A 17,434-nucleotide genomic window follows, 5' to 3' on the forward strand; every position below is an offset into this window, starting at 1 on the left:
GAGTTTCCTCAGAGGTCAGCTGTCTATTCTGGAGTTTCCACTGTGGGCAACCAGTGGTCTAATCCTGCTTGGAACTGACTGTTCAGAATAAAAAATATGGGTGTTGGGGTGGACTGGAGAAGGAAAAATCTCACTTAGAAGTGCCAGGACTCAGAGCTGGAAAGAGTTTTTTACAAACCAGAAAAATTAAGTAAGGTCTTATTCTTTTGAGGTGCTCAGCACACTGGCCATAATCCAGTAAAGCACTTAAACATTAAGTGTGCTCAGGAGAGTGCTGTAGGGAACAGCCTGAGCACTAAGTACCCGGCAGGATCAAGCTCCAGATAGGCACCAGACATAAACCAGATGGCATTATGTCAGCTTTGCCACATTAATAAGTTATTTACTTTGTATTTTAATCTCTCTTTCGCCTTTTCTCCCTTTTTGCTTTGCCTTTTCTATAAAACAATTCATGTGTACCAGCAGAGGAGGGCAATGCACTGAAATTGCCCCTTGATCACCTTTTTGCAAGTACAGAGCTAAAGCAAGAGCTGGGAAAGCGGCTGCTTGTTTTTGCATAAAACTAAATCAGCAGTGCTTGGAAAAGGACCATCAGGAGTTTGGAGCTCCTGAAGGAAGGAAAATGCTGACTGTCCTCTAATGAGCTCTCCAAACATGTGTTGAGTGTGCTACTGCACTTGAGAGAATCCATGCCTGCATCAGAGGTTATTTCAATACTCTGGGATTTTCTGGGGATGGGGCAGGTAGGATGGCTGAGCAGGAACAGTGGAAGGCAGCTTTCTGCCTGTTTATAAACTGGGTTCAAACTGAACTGAAGCGAGAATGCTGCCAGGCAGTGTTCAGCACTCATGCATCCACTGAGGTCACCTGCCAGGAGGCAGCAGGAAAAAAATCAAATTCTAGTTGCTGCTTTGTTTTTTTAAACAAGCTCATGGCTTTCCCCTTTTTCCTTTCCAGCATGGTTACAACTATCTCCAGAACTTCCTCAGACTTGTGATTTGTGCAGAGGCCAGTTTTTGCATGGATGTTTTTGAAATTGAGCACTGCTCAACTGGAAGCTGTCCTAGCTGGAGCCACTTTGCTGCAGGGAGGACATGGGCTCCAGCCGAGGTGAGACACGTGCCTCTTTCTCTGCACTGCTGGCACTGCTGACTCTCAAGACAGAGCAGTCTGGGCTCAAGTCCGAGCCTCAGAGCTTGGATTAGGGCACGCCAGCTGGCTGCCAGGCAGGTTAAGGGTATTTTTGCACAGGCTGCAAGTCATCACTTTGTTGGAGCTGTGCATGTGTGTGGGTTGTGCAGTTAGACTGAAGAGGAAATTTCTGTGATCATTTTAGCATTCAGGCAACTGGAAAAGGAGCTGATGGAGGCGCCAGACCTTTGCTTTCATGACTGCATTAATCTTCTCCTGGCCTTGGAGAGAAATTTTAGATGAACTTAACATGTGTTCTCAGAGCTTTCATTCTCAAAGTTATTTATGCTGTGGATCCTGAACTGATGAATGATAAGGCCAGTGAATTGGCCAATATAAATTAAACTTCACTGGATAATAATTTTAGTGACAATTCCTGCTGCTGTGTTGTTATGTAAGAAGCTGGCAGTTGACTACCATGACCTGGAACTTTTGAGAAACACAGGTTTTCCTATCACAAAAGTTGGTGGTGGAGACTGGAGGAAGCAGTAATGCCCCTTTATTTTACATCTATGTATCATCCAAGAAAAATCTTTTCTTAGGTGTAGTTATGGAGTTCTTATAGTTCAGGGAAAGGAGTTTCACATGAATATAATTATAAGAATTAAGACAAACAATGTTATTGCTACTGCTGGAAAACTTCCTAATTAGCAACTGAGCTATATTAACTGCCATGTGAAAGTTTTGTCCATGGCAAATGTGACATAATTCTAAGTAATTCTGTAATGAAAGAAGTAAAAGCCTAGTTAAGTTACTTTTTATTAGCCATGCGCTAAGAGCAAGTCCCTAAATGGTTATAAAAGCTCACAGTGTAAGTGGCAGTTTGTTTTGTCATCACAACTTGGTTGTGATTCTGAGCCCCAGTAGACTAGGAAAGAAGGAAAGTAGTTTGGGGATAGCTGACTACCAGAAAAAACCTGTAAGTTTGGTGGGAATTTGACAATAACTTTTGATCAAGCAAGTAATAAACCAAAACTAAGCCATTTTGCTTTTGTGAACTGCCTAGTCCTCTAGAGCTGTCCTCCAGAAAATGGTCCCATAGATGCAGCTCTCACAGCTGCAGGAGACACACCAGTCTATGGGCAGGTTTTTCTTTGGTTCTCCTACACTTTCTGTCCATAGATTTGCCATAGACCTGCAGTTCTGAAAACAGACAGGGAGAGTTTTCTGACTTCACTGTAACATTTTGAGGTGATGATATGAGCTGGGGAAATGGTCAGAAGAACCCCAGAGCACGCCCTGGCACAGCCCACAGTCAAGCTTAGAAGTCACCGGAATTTGTCCTTTATGAGCAACTGGACAATGCAATTAAGCTCCCCAGGTGTCCATCTGTGAAAAAAAGTACAACCCAACAATTTTGTACAGAACATTTCTATATGGAACAGAATATGAGTAACAATGTGCAAATCAAGTCCAGCAAACCTTGCAGGAAACGCAGGGCAAGTGCTATTCAGAGGAAGTTCATGATAAAGTTTGTGTCCAATGAAAATTAGACAACCACAGCAACTCAGAGGAACCACAGGGCTGCTCTCATTATTTATCTTGTCAATGGGATTAAACCAGCCCATCCATCAAAAAATGTTCAAAGTACTTAGAAATACAGTAAATCATAAAATTTTCTATGGTACAGATAGTACATGTGTCTAAGTCAAGGCTTTCCCCTCAAGATATTATCTGATTGCTTTTTTCATGCAAAACAAATTAATTTCATTTTTGTTAGGCAAACATTGGATAGTAGCATGAGGTCAATCACAGCTAACCAAGAAGCTACGCTCTTATCATAATTTCCAGGGAAGCAGGACTTTCCTATTTACATATTGTATAGGATAGCCGTCAAAACTCCAATACAGTGTAGTAAATCATTTGACTGTTGACATTTCAAGGGTTGCATCAAAGAAATGTACAGAATCAGTCAAAAAACTTCTGCCATCACATCTGCAATGAATGTGTATTTTTGAATGCTTTCTTTGTGAAAATGCCCAGTAACGTGTGTTTAAGTTACTTGTTTAGACTTCTGAATAACAATTTCTACAATCCCTATTCAATTTTCTAGTCACAAATGTTCTTTTCCACATAATCCAACCACAGAACTTTTCAACAGCTTTTATTTCAACAAGTGCATGATTAAATCAGTAATTTAAGTAAAGCACCACATCAAAACAAACCCCTGAATTCAAGAACAAGCCTCAGCTAAACAATTTTGATGATCTTTCATCTACTTTCATCATGGTTTTAGTCTATCCTTCACTTTACTACTTAGTAATGGGAAAGTGTATCTACTCAGAAAGATCTTTTCCAATGCTGTCAAAATATAACCCATTTTCAAAGAAAGACTAGCCAAGATTTTGTCAACAACAAGGCAAATGCAAAAAAAGCCCTCAACTACTGAGCAAGAGGCACTTCTGGGATAGCCATTCAAGTATGGCTAGGTATGTTTTCTTTTTTACTTATGTACTTCTTATTAAGTAATTGCCACTTTACCCTTAACTTTTGAGTTTTCTTCTAAGTTCCTTTAGATTCTATTAATGATTAGAAGTTTTCTTGCTTAAGGTTCAGATGTGTACTGTAATATTTTCTTCTATCTTTACATAAGTGATACATTCGGAATATACAGATAGGATGACAAAGATCTTCACCAATTTTCTTATCTTAGGCACCTAAAATTATACATCTATATATTTCTATTAATTTTAATTGATGGCTATAATCAGAATCAATTTGATGATTCATTTTTAGAAGATACAGGATCACCTGCAAAAACCAAAATACCTTCCCCGTTCTTAGAATCTACAGGACTCATTCCAAAACCACAGGACTAACTCAGCAAAAGTCAAAAGTAATACCAAAAGCACACAGAGTATCACAGGTAGAGGAAAAAAAAAAAATCCCACAATTAATACTTACAGAATTTCTTAAAATCTAGCTAAGTCTTTCAAGCTGCTGGCCAGAGGACCGCAATGCATGAGGCAGAGACACAAACAGTACATCCTTTGTTACCTGTTCACAAGACGATTTGAAGTCCACTAAAACGCAAACTCCTCTTACAAAATGACAGAGTAAGATGAAGGAAAAACATGATTTTGCATCAGGTCTTTTGCTTTCTGCACAGCACTTCCCATGAAGAGTGCAATGTAGAATTTTTTTTTTTTTTTTTTCTGTTAGTATTGCTCACTTTGAGTTTTTATAGCTGCTTGGAGATCTGCATCATTGTATTTGATTTCAGCTAATCAAGCATACAAATGAACAGGAATGCAGACACACAGCACTGTAAAAAAACACAGAAGGAAGTTTTTTCAAACAAAATCCCTTTATTAGGCAATAGTTCCAGTGATGCAATCAGAATAGGAAGGAAAGTCTGCGTTGCTTCATTGTTTTGTTTGGATTTTGGGGTCCACTGCTAACTTGTGATAATATTTCCATTTGTAAGTATATTTCTCTGAGTATAATCCAAAAAAGTGACTGTGATGAATCTAAAAGGAAAAATATCCCATTGAACTTGCTAAGTTTTTCCATCATGAGTGACCATTACAGAATTGCCCCACTCAATTATCTTTCCTGTGTAGCTCAGTGGTTTTTGGCGAAGTTCGTTGTTTTTCATCAAAGTCCAATAAATGCCCAAAGTGGGTGCAATAGAAATGCAATTACAGAGAAATTCAATAATTGTTTCATCCCCATATGGAATTTAGGAGTTCCTAAATAAAACAATGGAGTGAATAGGATAAATGACAAAAAAGAACTGCAACATGTATTGAAGATACAAAGTCAGTTGCAGAATGCTGACACAGGACATCTAGATCTTCAGAGGCAAGCCCAAAGCCTACTGTCACCAGGAGAAGTTCCAGGTCTGACTTGCAGTGTGGTGAGACATCAATTACCTTTGTAATCCGAAGACTCAACTCTGTCTAGCCTCCACAGTTCAACAGTTAAAACAAACATGTACTCTTCTCCAGAGTGATTTATCTGATCAGCCCACCACAGCACCTAACTCTAAAAAGGATTTTCCAGGTGTCATGAACAGAGCACTGTGTTGTCTCTCTGGCTTTAGATATCATGGTTTAAGCATGAGAAAGGGCAGAAATGTCAGCTCCAGCAAAGAGGAATTTTCCTTGTCTCCCGAACATAAAATGCAGAACAGCAGTCTTGCAAAGTGAGCAAACTCTTTTCATCAAATATGAAATTGATATAGAAGATTAAGGTTTCCTTCCCTTCTGTAAGAATATATCACTCCTCTCACTGTACCTAAGGATGTGTAGTTCATTGTTTATCCCTGAGATCTACCCATCGCTTTCAAGTGATCTTCAGAAGGTGTTAAGTTAGGTCTGCTATAACCACATTACAGGGCATTACTCATTTTACAGGTAGTTAAAAATTATGGAAAAGTGGTATTAAGTTTTTAACTAAATATAGATCATAGAGAAGTACAGAAAAATAAACACTGAGCTTATTATTTTCAGCTATACCCGTTGCTTAAGTATAGCGATGTCAGTGAGTGTTTTAAGACCCTGTGAGGATGGCCAAAGCCATAAATATGTGTTTTTTCTACAGAAACCAAAAAACTCTTCCCACTCTCTATGATTTTACTGTTTTTTTTTTTTTTTCTGGTATCTGGTGCAAACTGATGTATTTAATTTCAAAGATCAATCCCATACTAAGTTTAAATTTATTCAAAGTTTTCAAGATTGCCTATCAAATGTTATCATTATGTCCAGTGAATTAACAGGATATGGCTATTTGTGGGCTTTAGGGGAGCCTGGCAGGTGTGTATCATGTCAGAATTTGGGTCATTTCTATTGTTGCACAGCCTGAGGTCCCCTTGGTTTGTATGAAATATATAATCTATCCCAGTGATGGAAACTCGTCACCAATAGTCTCAGAGGAGGTAACTTAATCTAGCCATCCACTCCACTGATATAATTAGGAATGCACTTTGTCAGCCTTTGAGGGTTTAACTACAGCTGGCTGGGTCCAAGGCAGTCTCAGAAACCAATCTGTTCTTAGTAACACCATCTCCTTCACAAAATTACAGACATACTTTCAGCAGATATACCCAGCTGACTGCTGAACGATGTTTTTCCACCCACTTTTGCAGTGGTCAATGTCTTTTTCAGCATAACTGAAGCACTGGATCAATGCCATGAAATGATTCAGAAACCAAAGGCTGAACTGACAGCTCAAGAATAAAGGTTATAAACCTTATTTACAGTGTTTGAATGTGGCTCAATGCAGTTTCTGAACATCATCATATTTCTGATTCAGCTGATGAAATTTAATTAAAAAGGAGATTCTAGTGGATATTCAGATGCTGACTGGCCTCAGTCTTGTTTAAGAAATAAAAGGTTTTCAAGTGTTGCATCCCGGAGTTTGGGTTTAGATTAGCTCTATTCTTCCAGAAAATCAGAACTCAGCTCTTCAGATGGATTATCTAAGTTAAAGGGAAAAAAAATCTAACCTAATAAAAATGTAAAATCGTCTTTAAATTTATTCATCAGAACTAGTGCTGGATTCCTGCTGTACCCTTGACTGTTCTGCTGGAGTCTACAGGGATTCAGATGATGAATACATTCATATTGTTGTCAATAAGCTTTTCTAAGTGAGTATCACAAGCAGCACTCCTTTTTCATGTGCTTTTCCCTTGTAGGAATCTGATTTGCACAAAAGAACAAGATATTCTGCTATGGTACAAGCAAGTTGGGTAAAGCTTCCCTTCCAGGCTGCAAAGTATTTGAGAAAATTGCAGTGTAACTTTACACCTGTTTATGTACCTAAACCTGAAAATACCCAACCTAACCTATTAATCAGCAAGAGGCCTGTTCAGAAAAACACGTACTTTTTTTTCTTTCCTTATCAGTTCTGAAGCATTAGTTTAAACACTTTGAATTCCAGCCTTCAAGTTTCCTACAGCCGTGTCAGAGGGACGGACATGGGCTTCCCAGGGCCAGAAGCCAGCAACTGAGCTAGTGCGTCACCATGGCTGTTCTTCAGCTTGGGCAAAACTCTGTGCTAACGTGGCCCTACAGCTCCTGGAAACAAGCAGAGGGAGCTCAGATTTGCTTGCAACCACCCCATGAAAGTATGTTCTGAATTCCTGTGTGCAATCATTACGTGGCAATCTTGATATCCACTAAAGCCACGGATTTATTATCTTGCTGTTAAACCATATGATGTCAGACTGAATTTCTTTGGTTTTATTTTTTCTTTTCATTGCTTTATTTGGTTCTTTTTTGCCTGTAATGCAGATTTTCAGCAGAATACAGACATCACAGCTGGGCCTAAATACCAATAGGACACAAATCAAATTCAAGTGTCCTGTGTCTGAGAGCAAAAAAAAAAAAAAAAAAAAAGCAATACACATCTTTCTTACTTCAGGAAGTTTCATGGTTTCATGTAAGGAGGAAAAGGCTACCTCTGAAAATTACAACTTAACTGTATCTTTTAGAATTCTTGATAGCACTAAGTGTTAATTATAGACATCCTTGTTATCCACATGAATATCATACCCCTCGTTTGAATCTGGAAAGAGAAAATGAGCCTCCAAGGACATCCTATGACAATAAACTCCATGTACAAATGCATGACTACTTAAAACTAGTGATTTATTGTTGCATGATATGTAAGGCAGATTTGCTTGTGTTCAGTGTAGACTGGAGCAAGCTGTTTTGGCTTGCATGATCTTACTGCATTGCTGAGTGTGGTACAGTTAACTTCAGGCCAAGGTTAGCTAAATCTTGTAAAACAAATTTAGTAGTTAAAAAAAAGGCCTAAGAAACAGAGTCCATTAAGGATGAAATGCATTTTGACCACACAAAATAGCTGCAGAATCAATGTCTCTCCCAAAAATGTGGTGTGCTTCTAAATACAGAACATGGAGGTCCTGTATGATGAAGAAAGCTCTTCAGAAATTGACATAGGTTGTCTTGTTTATGTTTAATTGGTACTCATTGTCAGAGGCAACAGATGGTTTGAACAAATATGCTTGAAGAAAATTCCAGTTAATATTTGACTTGTAGGACAAGTAATTCTAATGTTTGCCATATACTCTGAATTGTTAATGACATGTGGGTAACCATAAACTTCATGCTCCATCTATGGGCTTGAACATATTCTACACACACAGGTCAATTAGAATAAATGAATGCTTCCAGAAAATTCAAATTACCAGTAATGTTAAATTCTCATGTGTTAATTGCTTTTGCTAATTGAAAGAAAGAAGGCGGAAAGAAAGCAAGCAAACAAGGCAGCAGCAAAGAATTGCAGCAGATCACAGGGCCTTACAGTGAAATGCATACTCTGAGTAGAACATGTAAGAAAGACCTCATATGAAGCAGACACTACTGTTTCAGCAGGTGACAAAAGATTCCCATGTACTTAAAAAACCTCGTTTCCTTTTCTTGGAAGGCTGTCCTAGCTTCCTTCTTCCCACCCTCTCTCCAAAAGTGAGCACTTGCAATTTAAAATCCTGCTGCAGCTTGAGTACCAAGGCTTCCCTTGTCTCTGTTCATCAGGATAAACTCTCTGCTTCCATTCACCTCCTTGCACATGCATGACATGGGCACCATCTGGCCCACAAATGGCCAAGGACAGCTGAGCCTGAAAAACATCTTCACAGAATGCCCTAGGCCCCCGTGTTCCATGTTTCACCTGCATTTACAGCAAAGATTTTATAATCATCTCTGATACATCCAGACAAATATTTAGAACTCAAGTTTTCATAATATTTGAGTAACAGAGGGAAGCAGTGCAAAAAGAAGACAGGCCTAGTCACTGTTATGTTTTAATTATCTAGGACTTCATATGGATGTCCTATTCTGCAAGAATACCGTCAAAGAAGTCAGCCTGACTTGAGACAGCAGATAGCATAATCAAATCATGCCCTGTAAGCAAAATTATTGGCAAAAAAACTGTGAGTTGTAATGACTTGATTCCATTTCCACTAAATTCAGAGGTAAAACCTCTATTACTATGCCTAAGTGTCCTTTAACTCAGTCCATATGTAAAAACAAGACTCATATCCCACTTGATGTTTCACTGCCTGATTTATCATTGATGTTTTATTAAATTAGAATGAAGAAAAGGACTAATTCATGTTGGCTTGAATGCTATCCAGTTCTTGCTTTTATACCAAGGTTAACCTTAAAAAGGATCTGTCATTCTCACTTCTAAATTCCCTCTTGACCACTGGGTATGATAATCACTGGGCCAGAAAATGAGATTGGATGATATTTTGTTCTGAGTTTTCATGAGCCAGAGAAAGAGCAGCTGATGTTGAGGAGGCTCTCCACTGCCATACCTATATTTTGCATTGACTAACTCGGAGTCTGGCTATGTGCAGACTCTGCAGGGGTATAGTTAGGAAAGAACCTACTATTCCATGAGTCAAATTCAGGCCTTTATACATTTATTATGCCCTTCCCAAGTCTTAGCATTTGAAAGCTAGGGTTTTTTTAATTAGCTCTAGAAAAATATGAAGACTTATAGCTCTAGAGCTTCTTCCATCTCTGGTAGCAAATTGTGAGAGTGACCTGGTAGCTGATGTCCTGAGGTTTCATGCACAGGTGCTTAAAACACAGTTCCCTGGCTTGTCTCTTGCTTTACTTGTCTTTCATCTGATATTTGATGTCAAAACAGATGGATTTCTACATCTGATACTTCTTCTCCACTTATACTTGTTCTCTTGTCTCTCTCTGGTAGGGCTCTTCTACCCTCCACAAAAACCCTTATGGTCATTATCTTGCTCATTATCTGCTCAGAGGACCTTCTGCACCAAGAGATTTTTAAAAAGGCTTGTGTAGTCCTCAGGTAGAAATTAACAGGAACATCTAGTAGGAGAGATTTCTGTCTCTCCTTCATTCAGCTACCCTCTGCCTAAGCATCCAACATAAGTCTATCCTAAACTAGATGATTTTATGCATCTGAAAATCCTGCAAACCTACAGTAGCTGAGTATTACACAGCATCCCAAATAAGACAACATAACTGTCTTTAAACAAACATGCTGATAAAAGGCTCCCTGCTCCAGTGTTTATTCCACTCTCCTCAGAGACTCTGACAGTGTCTGGAAAGTTAAGATATGGCAGGGGAAAAATGAATTACAGAAATGAGGGATCCCTCACAGATCATCAATCTTTTCCTTGCATTAATTACAAGGGATGCCAACTCAAGCACTTCTGCTGATCTCTGCTGAAATAGTCCTTCAGGGTAATAGAGCACTTTTTTTCAAACAACCTGTCTTTTAAAGCATTTCATGTTTTGATTTCAAAATCACTACTTAAATGCCATTCCAAACCCCATGTGTTTGGTGGGACTTGAGGCCCAGCTTTAAATTTCCCCACCACAAAACAACATTTATGAGTTCTTTCTTTTCTGACTCCAGATCCTTTTATTTGCACACAAGGATGCGAATCAGGTAATGCACCTAGGAATGTGGTCCTTCTCCTGTCCTCCTTTGCTCCTCTCTTCTTCCCACTCCTGTGCAACACATCACACCCCCTTTGTATTTTTTTTTTTGGTCTTCCTGTTCTGAGTCCCTAGTACCCAGACAGAACTTGGAAGACAAGGGTGGTATGAGCCGATTTTCACTGAGAGAGAAAGTAGTAGGCAGGAAAAGGGGGGCCAAAATGCTAGGTAGGATGGTTCGTTTCATCCTTGGGATGGGACTCTGGGTTCTATTCTCTGGGTACCTCTCCTGTGCTCTTTGAATGCACCCACCATGGTGGTACCTGAAGGCTGCACAGAGAGTGGTCCTGCCCCTCTGGCAGATGTGCTGCCAGCTGGGCTTGCTCTGCTGTGCTCCTGGCCAGCTGGAGCTAAGCAATGCAGTGGGCCAAATGGCTGCTCTGCTGTGGTTAGCTGAAATCCAGGATGTTAGCTTGACTGTTTGCTGTGGATACCCCACACTATTTCAGGATGTGATTCTATATTTGTACAGCACTAACCAGATGCTTTTCAGATCCTGCTCTAGCTAAGTACTTTTACTAGTACTCCATAGTCGTGTCTTGCACTTGCCACCTCTACACATTTTCCACACATTTGCACTGAATTATTATGATCTCCTGTGCAAAAGTAACACTAAGGTTGTGGACTCCTGGCAGTTTGTTATGCCAGTGATGTCAGGCTGCCAGATGCAATCTGAACATGTCTGTGTAGGGCATGCAGGGCTCTCAGGTCCTACTCTTTTTTTTTGCAGGCAGCTCCAACACTCATGTAATGAGAGATAAGTGACTTAGTTAAAAATGAATGGGGCAGCTGGCTAAATGCTCAACCCAACAAAATGATCAAAGGGACAGTGCCAGATGTTTTTCATTAGCTCTACATATGGAGGTACCAGGGAGAGCAGCAGGAGCACCAAACTAAAAAGAAACCAGAGAAGCCAACTCTAGTTTCAACCATAACATGAGGAGCTGGCTATAAATACTACATTCCTCAGAGTGGCTCCCAGAGGACAAGGATATTTCTAAAACCTACAGGAAAAGCGTGTCTACTATTGTCTGACTTATTTATATTCATCCTCCTCGTAAGTATTTTATTAAGAATTATCATTCTTAGCATCTATAAAAATATACTTTAAAAATCATATTTTAGAAATCTTCTATAAGTTGTAACAAGGGTTATTTTTTCCATAATTTTTTTTTTTTTTTTGTGCTGGTGCCAATGCTGTTTTTTCCTAGGCTAAAGATTTGTGGGATTTTTCTTTACCACATTTAGTACATTTTAAAATTTTAAATTCATAGCTTTGGAGTCCAAGTTACTGCAAAAGGCTCAAGTCATGTCAAGATCTATTGTGGAAAAGGAGCCAGATTTTTATTTTTGCCTTCTGGGGAAGTTCATGATAAGGTGAGAAAAACATCCAAAATAGTTAAGGTTGTTTATCCTAGATCACCAAGAAGACATTCTTGACATCACTTGTATACAACTGAGCAGGGGAGCTGCTCAATCAGCACTGACAGAAATCCAACCCAGATCACCTGGCCCCAGGGCTTACAGACCTTACTTCAGTGTGATAAAATCTGCTTCTGTTGGGATAAAACCTGAGCTGTTCACATAGCTCCTCCTGTCACAAGACAAATTTTGGTGCATAAAGACTCCTCCTGCGGTTGTATTTCTTCCAGGGAATTATTTCAGGACACTTTAGCTCACCTTGACATATATCTTTAGTATCCTGGGGCTTGCAAGGAGGAATGAATCCTACAAAACAATCTGGTGTCATGCTTGTCCAGTGCAATGACTTGACTACCAGCTCCAACTCTGCAAGTCTTAGACTTGCAGAGCAGGTAACTCAATCCACACAGTATTTTTCAACCAACATAGAAAATATTCTTTTTTGACTCTTCAGTTTAGTGATGTCTGCCTGAAAACCATCCTGACAGTAGGAGGAGGGAGACATGCTGAATGCAAAGAGATTGGGAAGGCGTTTCTCTGAAACAACTGGAAGTACCAGACTTGCAGTGGACTAGGGAATTTAAGAAGGGCTCTTGGCTGTGTTGATTAGTAGAGCTGACATCTACTTTGTCCTTTACCTATGCAAGGTAAAGCAAGCTCCTAGGTTTGGTAGTATATATATATGCTGCTCTTTGCATGATTATTGATTGAAAAGGTTACTCTGTGTATAAAAAGCTTAATGTGCACTTTAAAAGCTGCTCTCACACCATTCTGCAGAAACAAACCCTATGAACATGCTTTTTCTTTCCCCTAATTCTTATGTCATGCTCACGTAAGTGACAGCCACTCATTGCAGTGAAAATGTGATTTGCAGTGCAGGATGAGTTCTTTTCTGGTAGATGTGCTGGTAGCAAACAGAGGAACACACTAATTATCATACTGGAGTCAAGGAAAGCTGGAGCATGACTCACTTAGGAATGCTTTGTCTTCCCCTAATTGCATAATTACCTTAGAGAGCTCTCTGACCATTTGGCATAAAGGTCATGCCTATTTCCTCTGAGCATGGGAGTTATTCCTGTGCTACTCCTAACAGGACAGAAAGGGGATGTAAGAAAGACATATGGCCATGGCCTCACTTTTCCTCTATATAACCCAGGAGCAGTATTTGTACACAACTACAAAATCCTTCATTCTCTGAAATGAGGAAACCAAAGTTGACCATTATGTAACATAAATCAGCACTTTCAGCTTTCACTAAGGATCTGTATTGACAGGGATAGTGTGATATTCTGGGTTCTTTGGTGCTGGTACTTGTGACATCTATTTTTTATTAAACAGGATTAAAAAAGAGTGATGAGGTTGCCACAAGAGCAGGAATCTTTCCCATTATACTCGTCTGCTGTAAAGCTAGCCTGACTTCCAAGCAAACAAAACAGAGATCTCCCCAACACCTCATTCCCACAAGCAATAAAAAAAAAAAAAGATACGAGTACTATAAATGCTTATAAAATGCACATAAAAGCAGATGATAAGCTAAGGAAAGAGACTGTAATATCCCATGAGAAAATGGAAAATGAACTTGCTAGTTACATTAGCATTAAAGGAAGGTTTGTCTGGAGAATTCTCCCGGAACTCCAGGATACTCAACAGTGTAGTTTTCAGGGCTCACTCCAGCTCATGTATAGAACTGGTTAAATAAGTCTGCAAGATGCCACAAACGGAGAAAGATAGAATTGAACTATATGGATAATCAAAGTAAAGATATTTAAGTCTTTAGTCCCTCTGATGAACTCTTTTTCTGGAGGATGGGTGGAATCTGTGGTCCCTTTCTTAGCCACTTTATTGATCTTATCCAGTGCTACATTTGGAAGCTAGTGTTCTCCTTTGCAAACTGGTGATGGCATCACTATGCAGTCAAACTGTCATCCCACTCTCCTCTTCATTATTTCTATGAATGTTCCATCCTTCACTGCACACTGATCCATCCTCCATTCAAAGCAATTTAAGCAGATTTTCTCCTGTTCTCCTTATAGCCCACCAGATACTATCCCCTAACTTATGATGGAGTATATACCCACTGGGCTTAGAAATGGAAATACTTGCAGCTGCTCTACTTCATGCTGACCCTGATGCTGGCAGTGTGTTTTAGAAATGCATACAGGATGCCAGCCTGGCTGGCCCTGTGAGAGTTGTGCATGAATATGAATCCAAGTGGCCTGATGCATCTGTTAGTGTAACCTTTCGTGTACATCTCAGCTGTGTGTCTGGATTGTCAAGAGTATTTAAGATTACTCATTTGTTTAGGGGGTCATGATGGTTACTTAAATCTTTCCTTCTTTTTTTATTAGTGTCTTTTTTAATAGTGGGGAGTGGTGCAGTTAATTGCTGGCTAAGGCTGCATTAGATTCCACTTTTTGTGAGAAAACTCTGATCAGAAGGTTTTCAAAGGGAAAATTTCTGCAAGACAAAAGAGCTGGAAGACAACTCCAAGCCTGACTCTGGTGAGTGAAGCTATTCTTATATAAAGAGTGCATCACTCTAAAGCAAGCAAAATGTTATGACAAGAGAAAGGAAAATGAAGTATCTCGATTCCTAAGCTGAGAGACAACTGGTCAGCAGTTTACCAAATTAAAGGCTAATATCCAAAACAGATTATACTCTCATGGATAAACATCTCAAACACAGACTGCTTTAGAGCTACATGTAGCTTAAGCAGCTAACTTCAGGCACTGGGTCCCAACTGTTTTTGTTATCAAACAAGAAAAGGGTGACACCTCTGGTTTTTTCATGCTTTTTTGAATAATTTTCCTGAAGAGTTTAGGAGTTAACATGCCATAGTGTGGGTAGCTGCCCTAGGGATCAAGGAACACCAGACAGAACCTATAATAAAAGCTCTTGCATTAGGATGGTGGCAGAGGAAACTATACAGAAAATGCAGTCCAGGAAAGAGTTCTTAGAAGATGAAGTAGGGATTAAGCCAGAGCCTGTTTTACCATTTGCTAAAACACTCAGTGCATTTGCCTTCATGGGTTCTGCATTCCAGAGGACTTCATGCTGGGTTAATAAAATCATTCTCTCAAACAGGCTTTGGAAACTCAGATAGCCACTGACTGCCCAAATGGCAGAATTTGGCTATTAGACAGCTGTGGGAAGTTGAGGACAAGAAAGGGGAGACAGTGCCCAAGTCTTATGGATATGTAGACATAGAGAGAGACACATGGCTTTGCCTCATGGCAGGAGCTTCCAAAATACGTTCCTCATCAAAATGTCAGGATCCGCTTTAGTTCTTTCTTTCAGGAACTGTAATTGGCACTTCTGCTTTTTGTAGGTGATATGCATATGATTTATGTGTGATTTAAACCCTTAAACACTCTGAGCTTACGTTTCAAGTGCATTTTAAAACAATTAGCACACCTAAAAGAAAAACAGCAAAACACCGCATTTCTTTCGCTCACAAACTTAAAGTTTGAGAGATTGAATTTATGCTCTTCCTAAGGGAAGAGCACAGGGAAAAAAATGACATGCTTCCCTGTAACCCAATGCCAAACCACTGCTCTCTGTTTTGAGTAGCAAATGCCATTCTTACTGCGTCTAAAAGCCCAGACTCTATTTCTTTTCTCAACATGTAATTGTGTATTTTGGTACTGCTCTCAAACAGCAGTTTACCAGAACAAAGGAGTTATCTTTATGGGACAGCCAGGGAAACACACAAAGAACAGGAAGATGCAGCTAATCTAAATAATGACATTGAAAACAAAATAGAATTGGGCTATAAATAAACAATATGAAGCAAATATCATTATTTTTATTAAGAGAAGACACAGACTTAATTCATGGTGATAATGTCATCTGCTGTTTCTTCAGACTTTAGTTCTTATTTTTTCAGTCAAGCCATAATGCAAGACTTGCTACTTTCTTCAACTTTTTACAGTATGAACTTTTATATCACTTCTTTTGGAGAAAGTTGCAAAACTCAGATATGTATGTTTAGGAGAAAGATCAGATTTTCTAAAATAGTGAAACTGCTCAAACCACTTGTTTTTGAACTGTGCAAATACATGCATTCTTACGAGGCAGGAAAGTAAATATACACACGACTGCATTAATTAAGACAATACTTAGTTTCCTGCAACACAAAGGAATGTTCGTATTTAGACTAAGTCTTTAGCGGTGCACTCTCCCCCATTGTGTGTAGGTGGGCGTGCAAAGCAAAGCAGCAACCTCAGTTTCACAGAGAAAAGCACAAGGGTTGGTTCTGACCCGGCGAGTGGACAGAGAAGGAATTAAATAATCCTCTAAACCAAAGCCAGAATCAACTTTCTGAGCGCCAAGCTCAGCCGGTCCCACCACCTCACTTTTTGTCAATACAGTCCTAAACGATCTGAGCAGAAGCCTGATTCACGTGCCTTTTTTCGCAGGGATTGTCTTGTTGAGTATCCTGGGCAGGAAATTAGTCTGATCTTTCGACTTACAACATTTCAAATATGCACTCGTGTTTCCCCGTCCCAACCCCAACCCGCACCCCTGGGCTGAATCACTTCCCCGGCGGAGAAAAGAAATGAGCAGAGCGCAGTGCTCTCAAGTGTCCGAGCTCTCAGGCTGCCACAGAACACACATCCAGCGCTGGCAAAACACCGGGCCATGGCACCGGTCCCCACCCCTCAGGCTTTACCTGCTGGCGGGCGAATGGCTGGGGGGGATGTCCTGTACAAAGCTCTGCTCCATGCCCGGGATCCTGGCCGGGCTGTGGGGATGGTAGGCTGTCAGCACCACGCTGCCCGAGTCCTTCATCTCCATGGTCATAGGCACATGTCGGCCCCGCTGCTGGCGACACGGGCGACCCGGCGGGACGGCGAGTGACCCTGTCACAAGCAGCAGCCCATGGCCTGGCTCGGCGGCAGCCGCTCGCCGCTGCCGACTGTCAGGAGAGCTGTGGCACCGAGACACGGCTCCTCTCCCTGTCAGCGAAGCTGAATTAGCATAAATTCAAAAACACCGCCCACAAAACAACCCACGGGGAAGTTACTACATTCCTAGGAAACGAGAAACCTGAGATAATACTGCAGTCCTGCACGGGACACTTCCTGCCCGAGCACTTCTTCCCCGAATAGTTCTCTACTTACTTTTTTATTTTGTTTTGTTTTGGTTTTTTGTTTTGTTTTGTTTTTGTTTGTTTGTTTTTGTTTGTTTGTTTTTGTTTTGTTTTGTTTTTGTTTCCCTTTTTTTTTTTTTATTTCCTTTTTAACAGCAAATTCGTACTACTCCTCCTGTTCCTGAATTAGTCTTGTCTAAGAGAAGCGATCTAGTGGAGAGCGCTACTCAAACACACATGCACATGGTTTGGTGGAGCAGGGATGCAGGAAGGGAGC

The 17,434-nt window shown here is 40.2% G+C and overlaps 1 protein-coding gene across 2 annotated transcripts in view; it reads right to left on the reverse strand.

Moving 5' to 3' along the window:
• ARHGAP28 (Rho GTPase activating protein 28) overlaps positions 1–16,868 on the reverse strand; it is a 76,102-nt gene extending 59,234 nt beyond the window's left edge. The window contains exon 1 of one of the 2 annotated variants that reach the window (XM_053994214.1): positions 16,738–16,868. In XM_053994214.1, coding sequence (XP_053850189.1) covers positions 16,738–16,868 — 131 coding nt within the window. The remainder of the gene's footprint in view (positions 1–16,737) is intronic. The other variant, XM_053994222.1, reaches the window with a different exon arrangement.
• Between the last annotated feature and the right edge of the window lie 566 nt (positions 16,869–17,434).

This window comes from Vidua macroura, chromosome 1 (assembly GCF_024509145.1).
Source record: "Vidua macroura isolate BioBank_ID:100142 chromosome 1, ASM2450914v1, whole genome shotgun sequence".
In the NCBI taxonomy this organism is placed as follows: Eukaryota; Metazoa; Chordata; class Aves; order Passeriformes; family Viduidae; genus Vidua; species Vidua macroura.